The following is a 24,833-nucleotide window of genomic DNA, read 5'->3' as shown; positions in this document are numbered from 1 at the left end:
GCTCGGGTTGATGTGTGTTGTTTTGGTAAACTACTATATGAGCGGTGGTCTACATGATGAACATCGCCTAGTCTGATAAAATTAAACAAAACTCACAAATATTCTTTTTTTAAACGGCAGTATCTGCAAGTCCCACTTTAATCAAAGGAGGCGCTACTGAAGGCGCAAGAAAAGTGAAACACTAATTCGCATGCTATGCTAAAACGTTTTAGGGGGTTTCGAAAATTTCATTCTATCGAACATACCCATCGTGAAGTCGAAGGTCCGGTTTGCGGCGAACGGGCACGAAGAAGCGCATCAGGAGAATTCAGACACGTTCAAACCACCGTGTGTTGTCAAAGCGTTATAAATGTTCGACGAGTTCAGAATACCTAATATACCTTTTGCTTTTAGGTATGTGCTTCAATCATTCGACCGTGGACCCAAACAGCATTAGTTTCTTCGGCCGGATTCCAACACTGGGTTGGTTTCTTCCCATCCTTCTTGATTTGTATGCATTCATTTAAATGCCTTTCGTTAAGTCACATAAGAACCATCAGCACCACCACCCCATAAGCAACAACCCACTCTGTGCACACTCAAGGTTGAAGAGGTTCTGTTTCTGGACGTTTCTGGAAGTCTACTTGAGGGAGACGATCTGGCCCGGCGCGAAAACGGCTGCACCCTTGAGCCAGCTGTGGGGGACTTGTTTGGTGGTTTGTGTTTTATTTATCGGAATGGTTCGTAAGGCTCAGCGCAATCGTTATCAACTGCACCCAAGTTGCGCCATGATAAGGGGCAATGTTTACAAGCTTATTATATCATGGTAGTAAGTGCAAGGTCTGACCGGCTTCCAGTAATCGACTTCTTCGACAATATTCGAATTGATCTGATAAGAGCAGAGAAAAGTGTAGAAATTTGGTTGAATTGGACTGATAAATGCAGTTTTAGGAAGTTTAACATGCGAAACTACAGGTACTCTACTAGAAGTAGGTCATTGAAACCAGAAAAAACGTTGTTGATAGTTTACTTTATACCTACTGAGCCATACTCTACCGCAACCAGCGTCATAACAGACAACTTCCCTTTCCTTGCGATTAAACCCAATTTTTGCGCTCGTTAATGTACCACGTGGAGCAAAACCGGTCACGCAATGTGGGGTCTGTATTGGACCTGAGAGCTCCTCGGTGTATTTTCACATCTTCATTCAGAGCTCTTGTTCGCGCTCGCCCGATCATCATCTTCCTCTTCGATCTTGCGAATGAGCGTGGTCTAATGGAGCGTGTCGTTAAGATGGCAAGCACCACCGCCACAGGAAAACCGCCACGGTCATGCATTGTATCCACCAAGCGCTAGAAACCGTAACTTTCTTCATGACATCCGCGGGACGTTCCGTGGTTTGGCCCGCGTGGAGTAAATATAGAACCCGCGCGCTTATTGTCGCGTCTTTACGTTTGCGTGTATGTTCGTTGGGCATGTTTTTGGATGCCAGCTAGACGTGAGAAGTAAGAAGTTTCGCCCCTGGCGATGTTGAATTTAAACAAGCACGTCGAGATGTATACAGCCTTTTTGTTCGACTTGCAGGCAGCCAACGAGGAGAGGTTGTCTTGCGGTGCTTGGGTTGTTACTGGAAGATAAATTATTACCGCAAATCTACCGATCGGTCGCTCGCGGTCATGGCGATTCGCGATCACGTTACGCAATGGGACGTTTTCGGGAGGGACGATATTCGCACCAGTTTACCCCCGGATCTTCCACTGTGTAGGGCTTCTTCTGCTTTTCCTTCGGAGGGAAACATTGGAGAAGCTCTTTTCAATGGTCGTAAAATTCTACTTTATGATCGCAATAATGTTGACACGGGGAAGACATTCCTTCGCTTCGGAACCCGACGACGCGACCAACTCGCTGGGGCAGGGCAACGGGGGAAGGGGTGTGGGTTTAGTTATGGTTTTCTTTTTCGGCTGGTTTGCGCGGCTTCAAAAATAGCGATCCGAGCAGCATCTGATGCGCCCAGCGAAGAGACCGGCCGAGTGGCGGCCGGGTGCGAAGAATGGATCGTCGCGAAAGAAAAGCCGGCTTTATAAATCATCCCACCGCGGGTGCTCATGAATTTGTGGAAGAAGCCGTCGCACCAAGCTATGAACAAGTGGCTGAGACCTCGGGTGCTTTGGCGACAATCTTTAGTTACAGTTAAAGTATATTTTCATTCAGTCAAGCAAGTCGCACCTACGTGTCGTGTTGAGTATTGACCTAAATTTTGAAATAAAATAACCATATTGTGTCTAACAAATACTGGGGATAACTAGTTTATACTGGTTCAAAAATTGCGAATTGCTCAATCACCAACATCAAGTAGCACAAGCAGGAAGGTCAGTGAGCTGCCGGGCAAATAATGTTCCCCGGGTTTCCGGTTGGCCCTTCTGATCAGGGTCTTCCGATTTCCAGTGTCTAGCGTTAAGCCTCTAGTTGTCATGGGAGCAATACTACTACTGCAATGGTCACCCACTGAACCACCCCGTTCAGCTAACGGCACGTGTGGGTGTCGATTCGATTGCTGGCCCGAACGAGACTGGCCGGAGGTCGTCACTTGTGATTAATGATGGGTTCGATATCGTGTTGCAAATTTCCTGCACTGCAAAATGCGGTTGGTGGTGCTTCCAGCTTCCACTTACGATGCAAGATATGGGGCCAATTGTGGACACTTGGAGGGAAAAGCAGGGTACAGGGGAAGGAAGCTGGTTTTTCGATCTGCTGCATCAGGGTTGTGAATCCATATTACATTACAGCGCCTCTGGTATGGAACGAAACGTCACCAGCGTGTTGTTTTAAATGGACAAAAGCTGCATCGCATCAGGGAATATGAATTAAAAAGACAAGAGTACGTCCCGAGAACCTCCGAGGAGGGTGTGGGTTATTGGCACATGTTCCACCCACTGGCTTTGTGTGGTCGGTCACACCGTTTTATGCGCTAATGTCGAGAGATAGGTACAATTATGCGGGGTATAAAGCGCATTTCATTTAAATGTTTGAAGTATTATTTAACATGAATTGTGTATTTTATTTGATTTTTTTAAAACTTCTATCGAAACTGTTTGAAAAACCCCTGAGTAACTGTTTTGAAATGGACACGCACTGTTTAGAAGCAATTCAAACTCTCACTCACTCACGTTTTGCAAGTGCTATAACGGAAACAATATTTCGTCGAAAGGGATTTGACCTTTTCTTGGAAGTTCACGAACAAAATCGCGCTCCACCATTTTCCGAAAACTACCATTTCCCACTAAAAGGGCTGATGGGAATGCAAATTTTTCTCGTGTTTGCCTAAACGTTTCCGCCCGTGTGTTTGTACAGCACACGGGCTTTGTCCTCACATCTCCGCTCGGTGCTCCAGTTGACCTACATTTAAATAGGAGACATCCACGGCTTTCTCATGGTTTGGTTCCAGACCGGTTCCGTCTTGAACGGCAAATTGACACGGCTCACGGAGTTCCCTGAATTTCGCGAAGGCAGCGTGACGCCATGGAGAAACGCTATAGCGATCACTTCATCCGTACAGTGCATGCCAACATTTCAAGAAAAGCATGTTTCATCTGTTGCTCTTTCTTTTCTATTATGAAGAAATTAATTTTAGATACATTCGCCTGGCCCAAAATTAACTATTTATCCAACCTTGTAAGTGGTGGAAAAAAACAAAAATGACACACGTGGTTTATTTAAGGGTTGATAAAATCGTTTCCTGTCTGTGACTCCACGCAACGTGGTTGCATTCGATAGAAGAGGGACCGTAGCAACAAGTGTGCGCCGGTTCTTTGGCTCTCACGATGTTTACTTCGTAATCAATTCTCGATTATGAACACACCCGACAGGAGGCCTCCCCGCGCATCCTTTGACACATCTCTCTCCACCTTCGCCGCGAACAACCCCCCTTGCTGATATCTACCGGTGCTTCAAACACGGTGGGGTGGAAGTTAGAAGTTCAATGCAAATTGAGGGAAGAAAGCAAAAGAAAAAACGAGAGAAAAATCAACGATAAGCCACCCTTTTTTCTCCCTTGTGATATGAAAATGCAAAAAGGCAAACAATTAAGCCAACGACCCAACCGCCTAGGTGTAATATATTGTACTCCATTCCCGGCCTCTTCTCAAGTGGTTTGCAACGAAACACGAACCCCAATCTTGCGAAAAAGCAGAATGGGTGGAAGAAGCTATGTTTACATACATGTTTGCCGTCTTGAAGATGAGGTTTCGAAGGTGAAAAGGCGCTCTCTTCACTTAACTTATGCACGTCAGTGCAGTGCACTGAACTGAGCTGAGAGAAAGAGAGAGCGTGGAAATGGACGGACGGAATGGTGGCAAAGGGAAGAATCGACGTAGACGACATGCAAATCGGTACTCGTGAAATGGTGTTAATGAATGTGCACACATTAAGCACACCAAATGCATCGGCATGGTCACGATGATGACGATGATGATGATGATGATGAAGAGGAGGGCATCCTCCTCTTTGGCTTCTGTGGATGACGTCGAAGACTCTGGGGTTAGCTAGCGAAATCGGATGTTGTAGAAAATGAAATGTGGTTTACTCAGGAAGCTATTCCGATGTAGTCGGTTTTGTCGGTTCTTTAAATTTTGCACTCAAAAGTCCAAAATTAGATTGATAAACCACGAAATAATTTCTAGACATGATTCTGTAAAACAACACATTATACCTGCTTTCGTTGAAAGATGGTTCGTGTAACAAGTAGCAATTTATTTGCGAAAAGCAACGTCATAAACTCATTATTATACTGAAGTCGTTGCCAAGAAATGTTTTCAACAGAAGAAAACTTCAGCTATAATTCATTTTCATTTGCCCAAGAGACCTTCACCGGTTTCGCCCTGAACTCGCTAAGCTTACTAATCGAATTGAAACGCCCCCGCAAGGATTAGTAATAGACCAGCAAATAGTATACACTAACCTTTGCAAAAAAAACGAGTCCTTCTTTGAAATTCTATCTGGTAGAAGATCAAATCTATATTAAAATCGCTGCCAAATTAATTTCGTGTTTTAAGCCTCATTTTGTTGACCCTATCGTATACACAATTAAGATCTTTATAAGAAAACTAGATCAACAGATCCAATGAATGGCGATTTTATCGTCGATAGAAGTGCCTCCGTGGAATCCGCAGTTCGTTTAATGAATTGCGCCTTCAACAGCGCTCAATTATTCATTCATAAACACAACGAAACCTCGACCACGCAAGACGCTAAACGACGCCATTCTCGGGAAGTGTTGTTGCGAAGGGGGAGAGCGCATGGTGCTCATGCTCCTAATAGGGCAATAAAGATGGATGGAAACATTGAATCAATCACCGGTTTTTATTTATGGTGATCTCTACCACGTTCCGCGCCAACGAGAGGCCGCGATATTGAGTCACTTTTCGGGCCGACTGAGACTAAGTCGTGAAACCTGCATGCCTGCTTCACACTCGTCGCTCTGCCATCTGCCGTGTTTGGTGGCCGGTGGTGCATGGTGCAATTGCACATGTGCAGCACGTTTGCGATCGGTGCACAAGGCGTGAGACAAAACTGCGCAACGAACGCGCACCACCAGGCGGGAGGAACGATCGGTTGATCTTGTCTCCGGAAATGACGATCAACTGGTGGTGTGAAATGTGTGACGCTAGAGCAGCCCCCATGTGGCTGTGACGTAGAGGGGATATTTTTAGGTCGGATTAATTCGATTCGAGGTCGAATTAAATGAGGCGGGAAATTGTGGGACGGTGTTTCGTGAACCGAAAGATATTCAAATTTGAGCGCGATGGAAAATTAGCAATTCGTCACTATTACTTTTTGACTACACATTTAAACATCTTACAACCCATGGACGATTTATCACTTTCTGCTCATTTTAGCGACTTGAAGGAATGATCTCATCGACGGTTGCGGGTCGATGCTGGTACTAGCGCCATGTCCAAACCGAAATGATTAAACCTAGAACAACATTATCGGCTGTCGTTTTCTTCTTTTCAGTTGGCAGCTGTTGTTTATTTGTCGATGAAGTCGAATTTTCGAGTTATGTGTTAGATGCTGCCGCTCGTTCTCGAGTTGTTTACAAATGATGATGATTTTTCATCGTTCTACGAACTAAAAAACTTTGTATAAAAAAATAGGAGATTAAAATGAAACGATACAATTCCCCTTTTTTATGTGAAATTGATTGCAAAGCTTTAAAACGTAGTTTTATGGCGTGCTACAGCGAGGCGTCGGTTTTTATTTATGAGCAATATTTTGTGGGCATAAATTTGCTTCATCATCGCGCAAATAAAGTTAAAGAGACACATTACAACTTGAGACGAACCGATTTATTGCTTTCCCACATAAGGAATCGCAAACAACAACACAGAGTGGACAAAGGCAACAAGCAGAAGAACTTCGTATGCAGATCAAATACGGGAGTGTAATTGATTCAGCGCAGGGTTCCAGAAATAGGCGTCTTTAAGCTACCCTTTTCTGTGCGTTCTGGACACCCAACGACCAGGAGGCCACCTGTTGCTTTCCGGTACCGGTACGGTTCTCGAATTTCTAACTGGATTAATTGTTCTTTCATGACGACTTCTACCTCCTAGCCCTAAATGGTGTCGACCTGGTCGGCCGGCTGGCTGGTGTCTCTTCGGGTGTATGAAAATAAATCGACATGATTAAATTCGTTTTACTGCGCGAATCAGGTCAACCGGCGGCGGACGTCGTAGCGTTGGTGGTTAAGATGCGAAACCTCTTTAGAGGAGGATCCATTCGTAAAGGAGCTACGATATGCTCATCGTTTGGCGCAGGGCCCATCGCAACCTAGGCCGCTTCGTTTCGTAGCTTTACTTGCCTCAAACGCTCATTACAAAATCATCGGCATAATCATCAGCAGCAATGTCTTGAGGACGATAATCTCTTCGGTTTGCCACTTTTGGGACGCAGCCAATGCAGCAACTGGTTTGGTGGCGCTGAAAGAGGAAGAAATTAAATAAATCAACAAATCATCAGCCTCTTTCGCTCGCGTATGCTTGGCGTACTGGCGGGAATGGTGCATAAATTGTTCCCAATGGAGGCAACTGTTGCTTCCTTTCTTCGCTCCATTGTGTTGTCATCGTTGCCAACTGCTGACATTGACTGCGTGGTACTGCATTTTTGTACGATGCTTCGACGAAACGATTCTGTTCATTATTCTCTTTTTTTAGTTTAATAGGGACAGCTTTGTTTGCTACAATCAGTCACCTTTTTGCAGGAAAGGACGGTGACCTATACTAAATGGTCAAAGTATGTCATCTTTTCATATCACGAAAGTTATCCCTTTAGTATGCATCAACTACCAGGCGTCTCCATGGCGACAAGAAGTTAACTTTTCATTCCATGAAGACGGAAGTGTTGCCATCTGTTGAGGGTGAAATGCTTTCCATAACATATCTTTACATTAGCTCTTTCATTATATTTTCTCAGTTTATTTCACTTTGGTATAAAAACATACCCAAAAACGAACAATCACTTTCTCTGGAGAGATTTTATTGGCTACCTGTTGAATATGCTGTGGGGTAAACATGTGGATACAACAACTCCCCCGTAAGATGATGTCGTGCAACATCATTTTAGGTTTGACTGGCGTATCGGCCAAACTTAAACGTGCAGAAGGAGCATGCTCATGTTCGGTTCCGGTCCGTCTGTTCCATCTGTTGTTGGTTATGATATCTGGGTAAAAGGCAAGAAATTAGAGGTGAACCCAAAACGGCATACCGCGTATCTGGATTGAACACTGGTTTGTTTGACTGTCTCATATATCGCTAACACACGAGTGCACCTAACCGTTTACTTATCGTTTACTGCCCTCTCTCAACCTTTCTCCTGCGTATTCTGTGAGTTTTTTTATTTGTTGACGGTAGTAATTAATAGCTGCCCGGGGGTGTTAATAGATTTAAAAGAGGGCCAAGGGGTTTACGATCTCTATTAGCACCGGAAGGTGATAATGTGCAGCGTGTTTGGATAAAGTAAACAAGAGTTGGGATGATGGGAATTTCAATGTGCACGTGAATAAACTTCGGATTATTTATTTTCCTTCAAAATATTGATGTGCTGCAATTTTTAAGTAGCGAAGCCGTTGAATGAATCTTTGATATAATATTTTTCCGACCCACTTTGATGAATATAACCTTATGCCTTTTACCTTGATGGTGTTATTTCTTCTACCTGCTAAGGACCTTTTTCAAGGTTAATCATGGGTAAAGTTTTTTTTTCATAGTATACATTGTAGAACACCTTCTATTAAAATTAATTTTCTTTCCTTTTTTTCCATACCCTCCGAAGAAAAGAAAGAAACCCCCTACTTATCCTAATTTGTCGGGGAAAAGGGATCTTTACCCGGATCACTTGTCCCATTGCGTCGCGAAGAGGAAAGTTAGGCCCCTAAGTTGAATAGCAGCATCTTTCTTATCTCAAATTTTGCTCAACCTCAACACGTTTCTCCCGAAGCCTAAATTGTTGGTGGCACTTGGCATCGTTCAAGGACTCCTTCTAGGATCAAAACCTCCAGCTCCAGCTCAAGACGGTGCTGTTGATGGCGTTAGCAATGGAAGCAATTTCAATTCAATGGAAGATAAATCGTATTTCCGTCAAAATTCAACCCGGGCATCATCTATTCATTCCCTTCACTTCCACTCAACTAAGTACGAAAGGGAAAGGCCGATGGCAGGGCAATGGGAGTACTTGCCTGTTTTATTTTCATTTCAACGACTCCCGGCCCCAACTGCGGAAGGCGAAAAACCAGTCCCGGCCCCCTTTTTCCCATCGAATGACTTCAAGTTTATTTACCGCGCAAAATCAGATTCTTGGAAAAGTGTTGCTGGAGATGAAGAACTGGCCGCATTTGCAGAGTTCCTGGGGCGAGGTGGGTTTGGTAATTCGGCTCCCAGAGGAAAGGAAGGCATGTACGCTGGTGTATGTGTGTGTGGCAAGGGAAAATCTAATTTTCTTCCCCAACAAAAAAAAATGACTCCTCAACGGTACGTCGTGACCTTCGCGATCCTATCCTCCTTTTTTGCTTTTGTTTCTTCGCGGTTTCCTTCGAAAAGCACTCATAAACTCATCAGTCAAACAATTTGCGCCGTATGAAATGATTGGTTCATTCTTTTGCCTATTCGTTCCTTTCTTTTTTCTACAGGCTCTATTTACGATAAGGATGATATGTCCGGCAATGGTTATGCTTTTTTTTTTCTTTTTCTAGAAACCAAAAGCCACCATATGGCAGCGAACCAGAAGCTAAAGAAGGACGGGAGCGCGCTCACAGGACATTTAAGGAAAGGCATTTTTGTGCGCTTTCACTTTCGATGGGTGGGAACAATTTCTTCGTCCGCTCGATGTAATTTCTGGCATCCAAGAATTATTGCCGCGTGGCACAGAAGGTCGCACATAGAGGCAGAAAGAGAGTAATCAATGACGGGCTCTGGAACGTCTTCAAATCTGCAAAAAAATAGTTATTGCACCGAACCGTACTCTGCTGGTGGCCATAAAACACCATTAGGCTGAGACCAGCCGAGAAAATGCTTACCGCCTCGCACCACATTTGTCAGGATTGTGGAGAGTCTGTTCCCCTTATTTTTCCTGGGAACCCCCGTCCCCTGTCGTCGAGCGTTGGAAATTATGGTTCGTCCTTCAAATGGAGGAAAATCCTAACGTACCACGAAGGAGCGAAGGGAACCTGCGGTTGTGACCCATTATAGGCGGATTAACTGCATGTTTGTTACGAGAAATAAGCGGGTCGAGTGTGGATCCTGGTTTGAATAAACCTTCTGTTCAGAAAGGCTGCACTGGCGCACATTTTTTATGCCATCAGTGGCGGGAAAAAATGATCAACAGAAGTTCAAAGCATATGTCGTGGGTCAATGGTGTTTTGTGTCTCCTGTCTGGAAAGGATTATGAACTTTGGAGAGCTATATTTTCGCTGAGTCGTTTAAGCAAACATGGAAATACAATTGTAGCTGACAGTAATGGAAAATTTTGCCTTCAATATGTGGCATATGCGGTCCAGATGTTAGACGTGAGAATAAACATAATTCACAAAGCCTTTACGATTAATCTAGTAGATTGTAAAATTGTGTCAATAGCATAATAAATTTAATTTATGTTCTGCTTGGAGGAATCCTTATCTACTTTGCAATGGCACGCAGAAGCACATCATGATGTCCTAGGTCAAAGCGACGTCATACTCGTGTGCAAAATCGATGCAATTCCAACCCACCAACAGGATGAGATCATGCCGGGCTAACTTGGGTCCATCATCATTTGTTTATTTAGCATCTTGCCGTTTTGTGTTCGCCCGGCTTTCAAACATGAACATTAAAAAGCGAACGCGACAGCGTCGGCTGATAATTGATAGAATCAACGCTCACCGACAACACTTAACACATCCGACGGTCACTGCCAATGATGATGGAACCGTGGTTTCCCGGAGCTAGAGAAGGCGCGGGTGAAGGTTCAACCGGTCAAGTTCACACCATCGGTTATCATCGGGGCCCTGGGGGTACAAACAACTCACCGCCCCGTGCCAAAGACAAGTCACACTTATCAATCGATTGTAAACATTAAACTTCGACAGATGATCTCTTATGGGACCGTTTTTTTTTATAAACTGCGTTATGACTCGTTCGTTGCAAAAATGGTTTCACACTCTCCATTTTCAGTTAGTTGATGATATAAATTTAGATGCAGTGTCAAAAATAGCACCTGCTAAAAAACAACCTATATGTTAAGACGCAGAGAAATATCGCAAAATGAAATTCCTCGGAAGATTTGCAGTCATGAGGCAAGCAAATCACATTCATTCTATAACGACGTTATGAATTCCCGATAAGATAAGTCACCGGTTACGTTGAACAATTTGATTTTAACTCCTCGTGGCCCGAAGCTTCCCCCATCCGAAGGCGGGATAATTACATGTTTAACAGTTGTTCAACCGGCTTTTGTACATTTATCGTTGACGATAAAAATCAACTCAAACTCGTTTGATTCGTCATGCACCGCGGCCGTTTAGCATATTTTATTGCGACCCCAAAGTTCGAAAGGGTAGAGTCTACGGGAATGAGCATGTAATAGCGGCGTGATTAAATTATCTCGCTCTACGGATGGATCTTCTTCGGGGACCGTAGGATCATCATTCAAATTCTTCGATTAATTTATACTGTGCACTTTCAATTAAACGCGTATATTTCAACCGTTCGCTGAACCCACTGTCCAGTCCGTAAAGTGTGCCAACTAAAGTCTACATTTAGCTCTGCTGCTTTTGATGCGTCCAGTTGATCTCTGAATGTTTCAATTTGAACCACTTCTTTCGGCGGATGCCAATTAAGAACAATTATAGATTAAAAAAGTGTTCATATGGAATTTATTTTTATTTTCCCCATCTCTCAATAAATTGAAAAAATAATTGAGTTATTTTTATATTCTCCTTCCACCTTTTACGAATGACTGAGATTCAATTTGGTTTCTATTAGTAAGTTGGTTTAACCTAACCAAAGACCAATCTACTCTTAAGTCTAACACAATCGTCTGATGAGCTGCTTTTTATCAGGCCTTTGTCCTAGAGATATCTCTGTTGGTATAACACATCTCCAACGGCTTAAGTAAAGTTGGCTCTCGGAAGGTGTGGCATTTAATTGTCTCCCAACGTACTGTGACGTTGGAAGCGAGACACGAAAACATCACAAGCCAGTGCTTAATGATAAGAAAAATGGTCTCCCATCTTTTTTTTTACAGCACCACAATCGAGGAGGTCCAATTGAATACACCTACGAACTTCGAAGAAAAGGGCCGTAGCCAGCAGCCCAAGCGCCATGTCGAACTCGTACGCGACTACGGGCGCCAGGCCAACGCCACGATGGAAGAGATTCATCAAATCGAACCTGCTTACCTTCCTGACTGTGCTGGGCGTATTCGGTGGTACAGCGCTCGGTTTGGTGCTTAAGAACTCCGAGGTTCCATGGACAGAGCGTGAGGTGATGTACATCCAGTATCCGGGCGATTTGTTCCTACGGTATGTTTTGCCATTTATTCAAAAAAACTCCCTTTGATCAAAAGCAATAAACTATTCTTTTTCTCTTTTTTTTTTAAAGGATGCTCAAATGTTTGATCGTGCCCCTGCTTGTCTCATCGATCACCAGTGCGATCGGTTCGCTGGACTTAAGTATGTCGAAAAAGATCGCATTCCGAGCGATCGTGTACTACTTTACGACGACGATCTGTGCCGTCGTGCTGGGCATCATTCTCGTCAGTACCATTCGACCGGGTACGGGACGCTCTGTGGATACGATCGCTGGAAAGGCCACCACAAGGCAGGTGCTTACCGCGGACACTTTGTTGGATCTTGTGAGGTGAGTGTAATGAAACTAAAACAGTTAACACACACACACACACTCTGCGAGTTGGAATGATTCTAATTGTGGTTACTTTTTCCTGTTCACAGAAATCTTTTCCCACCGAATATCATCCAAGCCACCATGTTCCAGGTAAGGATTGTAGAACTACTTCGACCTTTGCACTACAAGTGCAATGGATTTTATTTTGTTCTATAAATTCTCACACCCCACTTGTCTGTGACTGATTTGCGTTTTTTTTTTTTACAGTTCCGCACCATTCTGACCCCGCCAGCTAACGCTACCGGTGGTAAGTGTGACCGTTAACGCGGATAGTTTTTAATACGCGATCCACTTCAAACCGACCGTTGATCAGGCCCAATTTCGCGAACGTGTGGAGGAAATCCACACCACCGGATACTCCACCAGAGTGGAGGAGTTCGCAGGAAACTCTCACGCCGCTATGGCCACTGGCCGCAGATGTAAACAGTTTCGGTATGAAGTCGTGCGTTCGGATCGCTGCTTCCCCTTCGTAGGGAGTAAATTGCGGAAGCGTTCACTTATATTGTCATAACAATTTTGTTGGTAATATACCCACAACGCCAAGCGACGCGAATGCGTGCTATTTCCAACGTGTCGGGGTTGGAAGAGGTTTTTTTGGGTAGCACACCAACGAAGGACACTAGAAAGAAAGAATGTTTGATTGTAACTACTGCACTTTTTTGTTCATTATCCAATGCTTTTCTTCACAATTCTTTTCTAGTTCCACTAACTGCGTACAAAATTAACTCCGAGTTTACCCAGGGCACCAACGTGCTGGGTCTGGTCATGTTCAGCGTGGTACTCGGCACGTGCATAGGCAAGATGCGTGAGAAGGGCAAACCGTTGCTCGGTATGTTCGAATCGCTAAGCGAGGCCATGATGATCATCACATCCTGGGTGATCTGGATTTCTCCGATCGGTGTGCTTTTCCTTGTCGCTGCCAAACTGCTCGAGATGGCGTCGTTCATGGAAGTATTGGGTCAGCTCGGCTGGTACTTTATGACTGTGATGCTGGGTCTGTTCGTGCATGGTTTCGGTAGGTTGCCCTCCCAGAACTGATAAGACCAAAAAAACCATGCCCTAATCGACCTTCCGCGTGTCTTGTAGGAACTATTGCGGTGATTTTCTTCCTTACCACACGGAAAATGGCCTATCCGTACATTGGCAAAATGAGTCAGGTCCTGGCGACGGCGTTCGGCACAGGCTCCAGCTCGGCGACGATGCCTATCACGATCCGCTGCCTCGACAATATGGGCATCGATCCGCGTGTGACGCGTTTTGTCATTCCCGTCGGTGCTACGATAAACATGGACGGTACGGCGCTGTACGAAGCCGTGGCGGCTCTCTTCATTGCTCAACTACGTAACATTCATCTTACCTTTGGTCACATCGTTGCTGTGAGGTACGGTACTTTAATTCGAGCGGATAAGCGACATTCGGAACGTAACATATCCATTTTTCTCCTGTTACCGCAGTGTGACGGCAACGGCAGCTTCCATCGGAGCGGCTGGAATACCGCAAGCTGGACTTATTACGATGGTTATGGTGCTGGACACTGTGGGACTTCCTGCCGAAGATGTTACCATTATTATTGCCGTCGATTGGCTCCTGTGAGTAAAGTGGAACTGCGAACGCCTGGCGGTGGACTTCTTTATCAATGCTCTTGTTCCTTTGCAGTGATCGATTCCGCACAACGATCAACGTAATGTGTGATGCCCTCGGAACGATTCTCGTGAATTCCCTGTCGAAGAAGGATCTGGCTGGCGAAGAGACTGGCAGAGTACGAAATCTTTTCCTCAATAAACGTGTGATAATGTCGCTAACCTTTAATACCTCTTTTCAGCTCGAACTGGCGGAGCCACATGAACTAGTTGAGTTAAGGCCAGACCAGAAGGAATAGAAAGAACTAGAGCCACCGGTGGACCAAACGCTTCATCACCTTCCCCCTTTTGACCATCCATTTTAACACACCCAATTGTCGTTTCCATCAAAAGGCATACGTACAGTGGATACGTATGGTGGTCGGAACATGGTCGGAAAAGAATGCCACATGACCGTAGGGAAACTGGATGAATCCTCGGCACCAAGCAACACCACGGGGACGAATTCATTCGAAACGAGTTGATTCGAGTGCGGCACTGCCTTCCCATCTGCATATTATAACACGACGCCATATAAGAGACAAGACAATAGGCACATTTGCTAGGCACTCTCGGACAATCGACTTCGGGGGAATATAATCTCGCTCGCTCGATCGTTCAACGTTATTAGGATAAGCTACACAATACCAGTATCTATTTAGGATGTAGCAAGTAGGCCACGGAAAAGCATCTCAATACAACATGTCATACCGAATCATTTAAAAATACACAGTATGTGAAAACTCTAATAACTGGCCCCGTTGCCCTGCGATCGACGATAATCATACGAAGCATTCTGAGCCACGATAGCGTTTAGTGGAGCACTCTTGCCACACGGGTCACGAGTCTACACAGCCCTATATCGATGTAACACCGACTAGTAGGCGGTTAGATGTTAGAAATATGGCGATTGATGTGTTTAGTGTGCAATATTCTACACACTTGAGTGTAACCAAAATCGAACGGAATCCGTAACAGCCAACTCTACTCTAGAAAACGATACCATAGGAACTGTACGATTATGTCGTAGTGTCGATATTTCTTGTATCAAAATTAAATGCATTTCACACCAACTTAGTGAACGATTCGATTTTAAGCGAAACCATATTTGTTTGGGTTAAGTTTGTAAGGCGCCCCCATAGTAGATCACGACAATAGTTCAAACAAGCGAATTTACCATTATTGCAAAGTGCTAGATTTAATCCCTTTGGAGTGTTTCAGCGAGATCGAGAACGAGAGTTTGTATATTTAAAAATACTTACAAATATATTTTAATGATCCACTTCTTGTGCTCGCACGATTTATTTTCCAGCTTGTACAGATGCAAGATGTTATATTTCATTAGTATTCCTTTCTGCAGTTTATCGTCCAGTTCACCAGTGTACATCTACTTATCCTTTTCTTGAAAATATGATTTTAATGTTGCTGAAAATAGAATCGGAGATTCTTGTTGTCCGTCGGAAGCTAAGTTCTTTGCTCTCAAAACTTTCCTATGCACCGACACACTAAGTAAAGAAATGAAGTTATATAAAAGAATTTCAACATAACTAGTAGACAAGTTTCTAACTAAGTTCCTAATTTAGCCAACGAGTAGATAGAACCAAGTCAGTACATTTAATCCGATCCAAAATCGAATTATTCTTGCTCGCTATTCAATGTAATAGTCGCAATTCATTTCGTTAAGTAACTTTAGTTTCCAATATACTGCATTACTAAGATGGCAAAAATGCTATAGACCGCTACATGTTTAAAGTTAGCGATGAGATAAACCGTCTATCAACTAAACCCAAATCGATCGTGGATTATTCGGTACTTTGCTCCGACTATTTATTCGTATTAGTTATATTTGCAGTGATTACAATTCAAAATGTCCAACTTGAAAAGAAAAAAACATGAGAAAAACTATTAAAAAAAACGTCAAGATTACTAATTCTACTCGGCCGTTTCACTGGTCTGCCAAATCAACCTTTCTTCGTAAAAATCAATAACGAGCTGTGGGCAATACTTCCGGGCTTCTTTCGATTTGACAAGTTGCGCCTTATCCTTGCCCTTCCATTGGATAAGGAAAAGCAGCTCCTTATCCGCTTCGGTTGCACCAAGGATGCGCTCAGCAACATATCCTTTTTCGAAACCGGTAAGCTCATCTGCTGCTTCCTCGTTGTTGTCTGCTTTGTTATCAGTGGTGCTGGATTTTGCAGATTTTGTCGATCCGGCATCGTCTCGAACATCGTCGTCAGTGGCGTCATTTTCATTGTCTGATTCACCTTTCTTCTTCTTGGATGTCCGTTTTTCCTTGCCCTTGCCGTCCTTGTTAGCTTTGTCGGTACGTGCTTGCTCGAATGCTTTTATGAGTTCCGGGCAGTCGAGGTTCTCTCGCGGTTCCCAGGAATTGAGGCTCGAATCGTAGCCCTTCCACTTTAGCAAATATTCGACTTTGCCCTTCCTTTCGCGGCGATCAACTACCTTTTCTACCACGTACTCCTCTTCGCTGCTCGCGGCACTATCATCGCCATCATTGTTGGTTTTTTCTTTTGTTCGACCCATTTCTGAAAGTATGGATCGATGCCCTTTGGTTAGCGCTTTATTTTCCAATGTCTGCCATCATTGATTGCACACTGCCAGGACGCATCAGAATGCCGACAGGTTTTTGCCACGCCAGTGATGGAAACTTGGCTGAATTCTTAAGAATAATCTCTTACCTGCTTTCTTTGGTACAGCAAAGTCGTCAGTAGCGTGCTTTCTTCGACAAAACTAATATCAAAACCACAGCGAACACGACGCACAGCGTTATTTGGTACCGAGCGAATTAGGAATGAGGCTTTGGTAGCAGCTTGCCCGCGATTTGTGAAAAATCGTTGACAACGTTTAGCAGCACGCTTTGAAAAGTCCAAACCGTTTCATTTCCGTTGTGTATAATTTTTTAAGCGACCAGTATCTAGTTTAAATAACTCTAATACTATGATAGGGCTACTGGTTTGTATTATCATAGGACGGTTAACTTATTCTTGATACAAGATTAACTTTTAAAGCGATATTTTAGAGTCAACATAGCCTTTCAAAACTACCGGCTGTTAACTATTGCTCTTGGATGCGTAGGTATAAACATAAGTTTGGAAATTAACTGTCAGTTAGAGAGAGACAACTAGAGCTCTCAAATTCTCTCTCTCGGTTTCGCCAAAAATACCGTTTCAACGACTTTCACAGAAATGAAAACCGTTTCAAATCTAGTTCAAATCATTTTCCGTTCTTTAAATGAGTAAAAATAAACTCTTTCCAAATACAGGTTGAAATTGTTATTTGTTCTAATAATAGTGTTTGTTTTATTCCATCTTTTCTTGTTTGCTTCAAATATACTATGGATTTCATGTCGTGTTAAATGGTGCACTAATATCTTCTGCCAGCGCTTTCCGTTTTGCTGGTCGTTCTGAATTTGGAATCACAATACATTAAAAATGAAACATCCACTGCGCCACTTTCAATCCGAATGGATTTTTCTAAATTAGTCAGTAACTGTCGCATATTTGTTCTTAAGCAAGTACCTCAGGTGAAGGTAATCTTCGTCAGCATTGTTCTACCGAGATGAGTCGTGTGTTGGGGACACCAGTTTGTAACAACGATCAAAAATGATTTAAGTGCGTGTGTTTCAAAGGGGGGTGGATACGAAAAAAAACAAGAAACAGAACAACTCTTAAAGCTATGCCAAAGGCTTGTTATGATACAAGTCACCGGGAGACGATAGAGCAATTTAAATGTTGGACGTAGGTTTTCCACTCTGGACACCGTTGCTACTACTGCTTGTTTCGCCTTGTTCAAGGTTGATTAGGTTGGAGACCACCGCGGACGCAGGGGTGGCCAGCTCTGTCGCCGTACTGGTAGGGGACAGAATAGTGGAGCTTCCTAGCCCCGCCGGTTTCTGCACACCACTGCCGGTTAAGCTCATAGATGGTGGAGGAGGTAATGGAATCGCTGGGCGTTCCATAGTCATTGGGAATGTGCCTTGGAATGGCAAAACCCCGCCGTGATGCTGGTGATGGTGGCCGTGACTATGGCCGTGTCCGTGGCTGTGACCATGCCCATGGTGATGGTGTTTTCCAGTGTTTTGTGGAAAAGATTTTGGTACGGTATTCTGACGACTAGAGTCGGTCGTTTTGGACAACCGTTCACTGAGAGCTTTCAGGGCAATTTGTCTGCAAGTAAATATCGGAGACCGTTAGTAGCAAACATCTCTTCGCAAAAGGGGTATGTACGCGTACCTCCGTCGTTCCATGTCATGGGGATCCACGCCGGGTAGATGCACACTGACCGATTGCAGTGACGACGAGTTGGACTGCTGTGGACTCAATCGCTTCACCAGACCGATCCGTAGGCAACCGAAGTACACAGGATTGGCAATGACGGCAATAAACGGTTGCAACACGTTCGGAAAGAAGCTTGCGAAACGGAAATTTTCCGCACTATCTCCACGAGTTCCGTTTGAATGTCGCTGATAGAACCGGAGGTAAACCCACGACACATACAGACCAGAGGCGAACATGGCCGGGTACGTACCGTCCAGTAGCCCACATGCCCATAGTATAATCGATGCTATTACAACAGTAAGCGGTACATTTCTGAAATAAAAAAGACGGTTTAGTAAAAGTATTTTATCCTTCGTTATCTTGGCGTAGACTTACCGGTTTGAAAATTTACCGAGAGGAGTTCTTGCAATTAGATGATCCGGCATTATCTGAGTGACGGCTACGCTGATTGCTGAAGAAAACAGTAACATTATACTCTTAGTGGATAGATTTAAAGTTACTAATGCACAAACTTCACTTACCAGCATTCATACCAGCCAATCCGTAGATACGCACGTTGAATAGAATCTCGGCATCTTTGGTAATCATTGAATAGAACAGATAGTAGAAGCTAGTCAAAATGGCCACTCCAACATTGGTGATTGCGAAATAGTGCAGCATTTCCATCTGTCCCCACGACGGTTCGATGAGCTTCCCGCACAGACCAACGGTTACCAAGTCCACCAGCACCTCCCAAAAGTGCTGCTCGATGAAGAAGTAGGTGAAAATGGTCCACACCCAGAAGGTCGGGGGCATCAGGTACCCGGGAGTGACACACAGCAGTACCGATATTCGTTCGGAGAATGAAATCATGTAACCGACTAACGTGGCGATACAGATGAACTTTATCGATGTCGAAGTACTGCCCAGCAACGCCGACATTTGCTGCCGGATGTAGATCGCGTTGTTGCTTGCCATGGTGGTTTGCCTTGGACGATCTACCTTCTAGTGCAGTTTTACCGCAGCTCCTACGCTGTTTGTACGTGTTTCACACGGCAGAACGCGCGTTCCTTGATTTCTTTACATTTATGCCGTGTCACCAGTAAAGGGACCAGGAATAGCCGCTAACACAGCCGTGTGGCATTGACAGCACAGATAATGTGAGTAACATGCAAAAGAATCCTTGTGCAGGGGAAGTGAAATCTAGAAGAGGACAGTCAAAGAAATGCTGTAGGGTTTCTAATACTTGATAACAACGAATGTTGTTTTTGCAGTTCAACACTTTTCGTCTCGATTGCAATTTCTTTTGTTTACCAATTTTCCTACCTTTCAAGAGTATTGTTGACAGAATCAGTAATCGAAAGATTCAAAGATTCGAGCCATTGGCGGATTTTAAAGGATTGAGTCCCAGTTGACGGATTTGATTCGCTTGGAATTTGAATCAGATTTTATTTGTTTGGGACACGATTTCATTCGATATTGATTTGTTTCTAGTCTATTTAATTTGATGTCGATTTAGGTACAGGATTAGTCGAATTAGTCAAGTTGCACTGCAGTCGATACTCAGACGATGTGAATCGGATCTTCGGATGGATTTGAATCGCTGCAGGGATTTTATTTTTCCATCACTACACACGGCATGGGCTATTTCTCGACATTTTTTGAATAGTCGTTAATCGAGAAGATTGAACAATAAGATTATGCAGTTTAATTCCATTCTTTGTAATATTTTGACTGTAATGCGGGGTGTATTTTTACTGGAGGGGGTAATGCTACAAAACTGAAACATTAATCCTTACACCACTGTGATATTCGCTCACATTCACATTCACTTTTCTAAAAAAGAAATAAAATATTTTTCAAAGAATCATTATCAACGTTTTGGGGAAAAAACAAAAACAAGTACTTGCCAATGGTTTATTAATCTTACTACCCATGAGGCACCCTTGGCGAATCAATTACGTGGCGCTTGAACAGGTGTATAGTCTTATCTAATCTTAGGGCGCCGAAGGCATCATCTTACATATGCCCACACATACAGCAACATCGGAAACGTTATGATCTGAAACTCGAACATATTTCCTGCAGCATTACGAAATATTGGTGTTTATTGTACCGATCGTTTGGATATATTGACCACATATTATCTACAATTTTATCAGCGCTTTGATGTTGGAAAGAACAGTACAAACAGGCATAAATTGATGTGCCATTTGTAACACTCTGTAATAAAGCTGGAAATTTTATTATGATCACTATACTTCGCTGACACGTATTTAAAGGCAACAAGTACCACGTTACAAGACGATTGCCTGCGGTCAAGTAAGAATATAAGCCACCGTGCAACTATCTCACATGTGTTGGTACAATAATATTTGTGCGTTTATTCTCTAAATTCACAATAAATATAACCATTTGCTAGAGCTTGCAGAGCTGTAATAGAATTTAACCGCTTCGAATCTTCTGTTTTTATAAGAAAGTAAGATTCACCGGTGTATCTGGTATAAGATTCTATACTGGACGAGGCTGTGATTAGTAATGATATTGAAAAAATTTCTATAATAAAATCTAGTAAATGTTGTTGGCAATCGTATTCGTATGACTGATTCGTGTGCACCTCGGTTACATCCGTTATGCCCCATATACCCCCTCTCCTCTTTTTAGCTACACCTGACTAGCGAATTATCACCGTTGAATAGGATAAAAACCTTTAAATTGTTTGTTATATGGATAAAAAGATCACTCCCTGTACTCCATGGTGGAATAAACCAGCACCTTGGCTTAATTATTACGTCTTTTGCCGTGCTCTATCTAAAGAGTGCTTCTGTAGCGGTTTGGTTGGTCGTTTGTGGTTTCGGGTGCGCCTGCTTACGTATATGCGTATAACATTTCACAGCACTCACTGAAATTTACAGAAAATCAACCGTACGTAGCGGAGACGTATCGTACAATCTAGCCGTCCCGGCGAGACGATCTGCATCAGTGCTAGCGGGACGATCTACCCCCGTCGACGACGTGGGCGACGTGGCCACTGGTATGGAGCGTATTGCGTGGCCGGGTATATCGTTGGATCAGGATTTCCCACTGCTCCTGCTCGGTCCGGGAAACACGATGTTCGTGGTGGATCGTTCCGAAACTGCATCTCCTTCGTCGTCGTCCTCATCATCTGGATCGTCCGGTGATATCCTTATCGCTTGGTACCATTTGTTTGTTAAATCTGCCATTTGACTCTTGCAATCATGCAGCTCCTGGAACGATGCACGTAAACACATTGGTTCGATTGAATAATAATAATAAATAACGAACCATGTTTTGATCGCTCACCTGATGCGTAAATCGACGCGTGAAGAAGGGTGTGAAAAACTTACGATCCCACCGGGCGAATCCTCCGATTCTGGACTGCGTAAAACTGACCTCTTCCTCTTCCGTCAGCTCCGAAAGGTGCTCCGAATCGATCGCTTGTCCCCATTCGCGTGTTTTACTCAGCGACAGAGCCTTTTCCTTGCGCTTTCGGCCGGCACGTCCGGCACGCGAGGTTCGCTTTACCTTCTTGCCACCCTGCAGGTATTTCATCAATGGCATCGTCGAGCCGCCGAAGAACAACGTCGTGAAGAGCACAATGATCAGCGTCGTAGTAATAACGACATGACGCGATTCCTCGGTCGAAAATTGCATGTGCAACGAGAGGGCATAGGAAATTGCGCCCCGAAGCCCCGAAAACCACATGATGAAAGCCATTCGATTGGTGATCTTGTGCTCGCGGAATCGATTGACCAACCAGGCCAGGGGGAATATGTTGCAAGCGCGCCCCAGCAAACACAGAACGATCGCCCAGATGACGAATGATAACTCGCACCGGTGTTTGAAGGAGAATATGGCCAGCCCCAGGTATGCGAAAACACACGTTTCAGCAATGAAGGCAAGCGTTCGCATCGTCTGCTGCATCGTGATTTGCGTAACAGTTGAAAGGTTGAAATGCGTATAGTGTGACATCACGATGCCGCAGAACAGGATCGCCATGATACCGGAGAGGTGGATGCCCTCGGCCAGTACGTAAGGAGCGTACGTAAATACAAGCATGAAGCCAAACTCGAGCGAAGGATGTTTCCTTAGATCGATGTGTTTCAACAGGAGTGCACTCATGAGGGCAAACACGACGCCAATGCCGGCCGAAGCGAAGAACATCATGCAGAAAGTATTCAGGGCGGAGAAGATAGATTCTCCAGTACCGGCACTAGTGCCCGACACCATCGGCATGACGGTGGTCGTAAGCACGATCGAAATAGCGTCATTCAGTATGGATTCGCCAAAGACCAACATGTTCAGTACCGGATCTACATTGAGTGCGTGGAAAATTGCCACGGTTGCGACAGGATCGACGGCGGAAATCAGCGAACCGAAGGCGAATGATTCCACGAAGTTCAGCCTGTACGCGACCTCGGCCAACCCTAGTAGATACACACCGGATCCAATCACGAGGGCCGATATGGTGGTACCAATGATGGCAAATACCAGAATTGAGCCAATGTTCTGGAAAAAGTTACCCTTATGCAGATTGTATCCGGATTCGAATATGATCGGAGGAAGCAGTACCAGGAAAAAAGCGGTCGGCGAGAAAACTTCCTCCCGCTCCCAGTTGGCGATGTGTTTGACGGAGGACACGTTAAGGATCAGGCCGATCAATGCACCCAGAAACACGACGACGATAGATTCCGGCAGATACTGGAAGCCGGTCTGCAGCATCATGTGTATCAGCAGAATGCCAAGAGCGATAACGCAAAGGACGAAAAAAATCGACATCGAACTGTAGTGCTCCTGTTCCACGGCACTCTTTTCCGGCGACATTGTAGCCGATGCCGCTGTCGTCTGGTTGCCGCTGCTGTTGCTGCTGCTAGCTGCCGTGCTTGTTGCTACGGTGGATGCCAACGCCACCGTTGATGCAGCTGTTCGTACAGTGTCATTCTTTTCATGGTTCGGATCCGGTGCGGCCGAAGGTGCTACCGCCGGAACACCAGCGCCCTGGACGGTTAAGGATGCATTCTTCAAATCGATCGGTTTCGGCGCAGCAGCAGTTGCAATTACAGAGCTTGCTGGTTGGTTAACGTCCACGTCAGAGGCGACGTTGTAGAACGTGGTAAACAGGAATGCACAAATCACCAGAAAGTAGATTCCAGCCGACTTCATGGTGTCCTTGAAGGTTTGAGTCATACTCTGAAAGTGGCACTGAGCTCGGCCTTGATTATTTTTTCGTTGTTTCGTGCAGGTTCGATTCGGTTGGTTGAGATTTAAATTTTCACACTTATCGAATGTTCGCGATCTAGAGGATGGCGACCCATTGCATCGCCCGGGGCAGGTACTTGAAGTTATCGGAAATCTCCGCGGACCGTTCAAGACATTCTCTGATACGCGCAAAAAGTTTTTCGCACTAAACGCACACGTTGTTTATCCTAGCTAAGCGCGACGATGAATGCTAGAATGGGGAAGGATTCCGGTGCACTAATCAAAAGATAGAAAGAGCTAGAAAAAGTGAGAAAAGAGACAAGATACAACGAAACGTCAAATCGGAAAAGATAAACAAGAGAGCTTTCGTCTTTGCTGTTTTGGCAAAAGCTTCAAAAAATGGGTAAATTATTTTTAGCTTTTCTTATCAAGATTCAAACGAGGCAGTTTCCGGATCGGGCAGATATTTTTGGATTTTGAGAACTGAATATTTTTAGCATCATCCTGTTATAGGCAGCACTTCTCCAGCGCAGACCTGCGTCTTTTTACTGGGTTAAAATAAAGAAGCCGTACCTGACTGCCCAAACAAAGGCCGTTCCGTTTCGGGCCAACACCTTCTTTACCATATGAATGGCACGCTCGCGGTCGCGTGTTTCTTAGCCCACGTAACGCTTTATGTTGTGTTAGCAGAGAACCTATTTAAAAAAACCCGACTTGCTTATCAATCATCAGGCGATTCTAAAGGAATTACCACAGGCACAGGCAACTTCCGTGAACAAATGTTCGTGAAGTTAGTGATGGAGAAGCTGGCGATTTTAAATGGTTCCCTGTGAGTGTTTTTGCTTAATCTCGTATCTGCTGCTAGGATTGGTCGACCATGCCGACACAGCTGAGCGCGCAGTTGGGGTCAAGCATGTTTTCAAAATGCCTCAAAAGAAGAAAACGATGAGAAGCAGTTTGCCAGAGCAAACAACACTATCGTCTGGTAGACAGTAACCGACGGTGGGCTCAGGAAGAGGGGTGTATTTTGAATCTCTAACCCGCGGGTTCGGAAATTCCTTATCAACACACAGACGCCACCGGACGGTAATGACCAGGCGGAATCGGTAAGCAAAAATCACACGGCCGTTATAAATTTGCCAACGTCTGTTTACGGACAATCAGTTGAAGCAAGTTCGCCAAGTGTAGTGCATCGCCAGTGGTTGATTTGTAAAGTGCGCGCGTGTCCTTTCTGTTCTGTTCCAGTTCGTTGAGTTTTCAAACGGTTAGTTATTACTGGAACTAGAACTGCAGTGCAATACAGAACAAAT

At 44.4% G+C, this 24,833-nt stretch overlaps 4 protein-coding genes across 4 annotated transcripts; 1 reads left to right on the top strand and 3 right to left on the bottom strand.

Moving 5' to 3' along the window:
* Nucleotides 1-11,758: 11,758 nt before the first annotated feature.
* LOC131282702 (excitatory amino acid transporter 3) lies at nucleotides 11,759-15,302 on the top strand. Its single transcript, XM_058312231.1, has 9 exons — nucleotides 11,759-12,025; nucleotides 12,105-12,362; nucleotides 12,455-12,497; nucleotides 12,615-12,654; nucleotides 13,108-13,422; nucleotides 13,494-13,788; nucleotides 13,862-13,996; nucleotides 14,064-14,166; nucleotides 14,230-15,302. Exons 1-9 carry the CDS (start codon nucleotides 11,826-11,828, stop codon nucleotides 14,284-14,286), a joined length of 1,446 nt encoding a protein of 481 aa, XP_058168214.1. The 5' UTR covers nucleotides 11,759-11,825; the 3' UTR covers nucleotides 14,287-15,302.
* A 582-nt stretch (nucleotides 15,303-15,884) lies between these two features.
* On the bottom strand, nucleotides 15,885-16,605 carry LOC131286584 (chromobox protein homolog 3-like). Its single transcript, XM_058315563.1, has one exon. It carries the CDS (start codon nucleotides 16,568-16,570, stop codon nucleotides 15,959-15,961), a length of 612 nt encoding a protein of 203 aa, XP_058171546.1. The 5' UTR covers nucleotides 16,571-16,605; the 3' UTR covers nucleotides 15,885-15,958.
* Nucleotides 16,606-17,328: 723 nt separating this feature from the next.
* Nucleotides 17,329-19,590, bottom strand: LOC131288084 (transmembrane protein 115). Its single transcript, XM_058317187.1, has 4 exons — nucleotides 18,846-19,590; nucleotides 18,700-18,775; nucleotides 18,280-18,636; nucleotides 17,329-18,213 (listed from the first exon to the last, which is right to left on the bottom strand). The coding sequence occupies exons 1-4, from the start codon at nucleotides 19,279-19,281 to the stop codon at nucleotides 17,772-17,774; spliced, it is 1,311 nt and encodes a 436-aa protein (XP_058173170.1). The 5' UTR covers nucleotides 19,282-19,590; the 3' UTR covers nucleotides 17,329-17,771.
* Nucleotides 19,591-20,662: 1,072 nt separating this feature from the next.
* Nucleotides 20,663-23,738, bottom strand: LOC131283030 (sodium/hydrogen exchanger 8). The gene is made up of 2 exons (XM_058312587.1): nucleotides 21,628-23,738; nucleotides 20,663-21,551 (listed from the first exon to the last, which is right to left on the bottom strand). The coding sequence occupies exons 1-2, from the start codon at nucleotides 23,509-23,511 to the stop codon at nucleotides 21,375-21,377; spliced, it is 2,061 nt and encodes a 686-aa protein (XP_058168570.1). The 5' UTR covers nucleotides 23,512-23,738; the 3' UTR covers nucleotides 20,663-21,374.
* Nucleotides 23,739-24,833: the final 1,095 nt, after the last annotated feature.

This window comes from Anopheles ziemanni, chromosome 2 (genome assembly GCF_943734765.1).
Source record: "Anopheles ziemanni chromosome 2, idAnoZiCoDA_A2_x.2, whole genome shotgun sequence".
In the NCBI taxonomy this organism is placed as follows: domain Eukaryota; kingdom Metazoa; phylum Arthropoda; class Insecta; order Diptera; family Culicidae; genus Anopheles; species Anopheles ziemanni.
The sequence above is the reverse complement of the archived record's forward strand: the minus strand, read 5'-3'. Positions and strand labels throughout refer to the sequence as shown.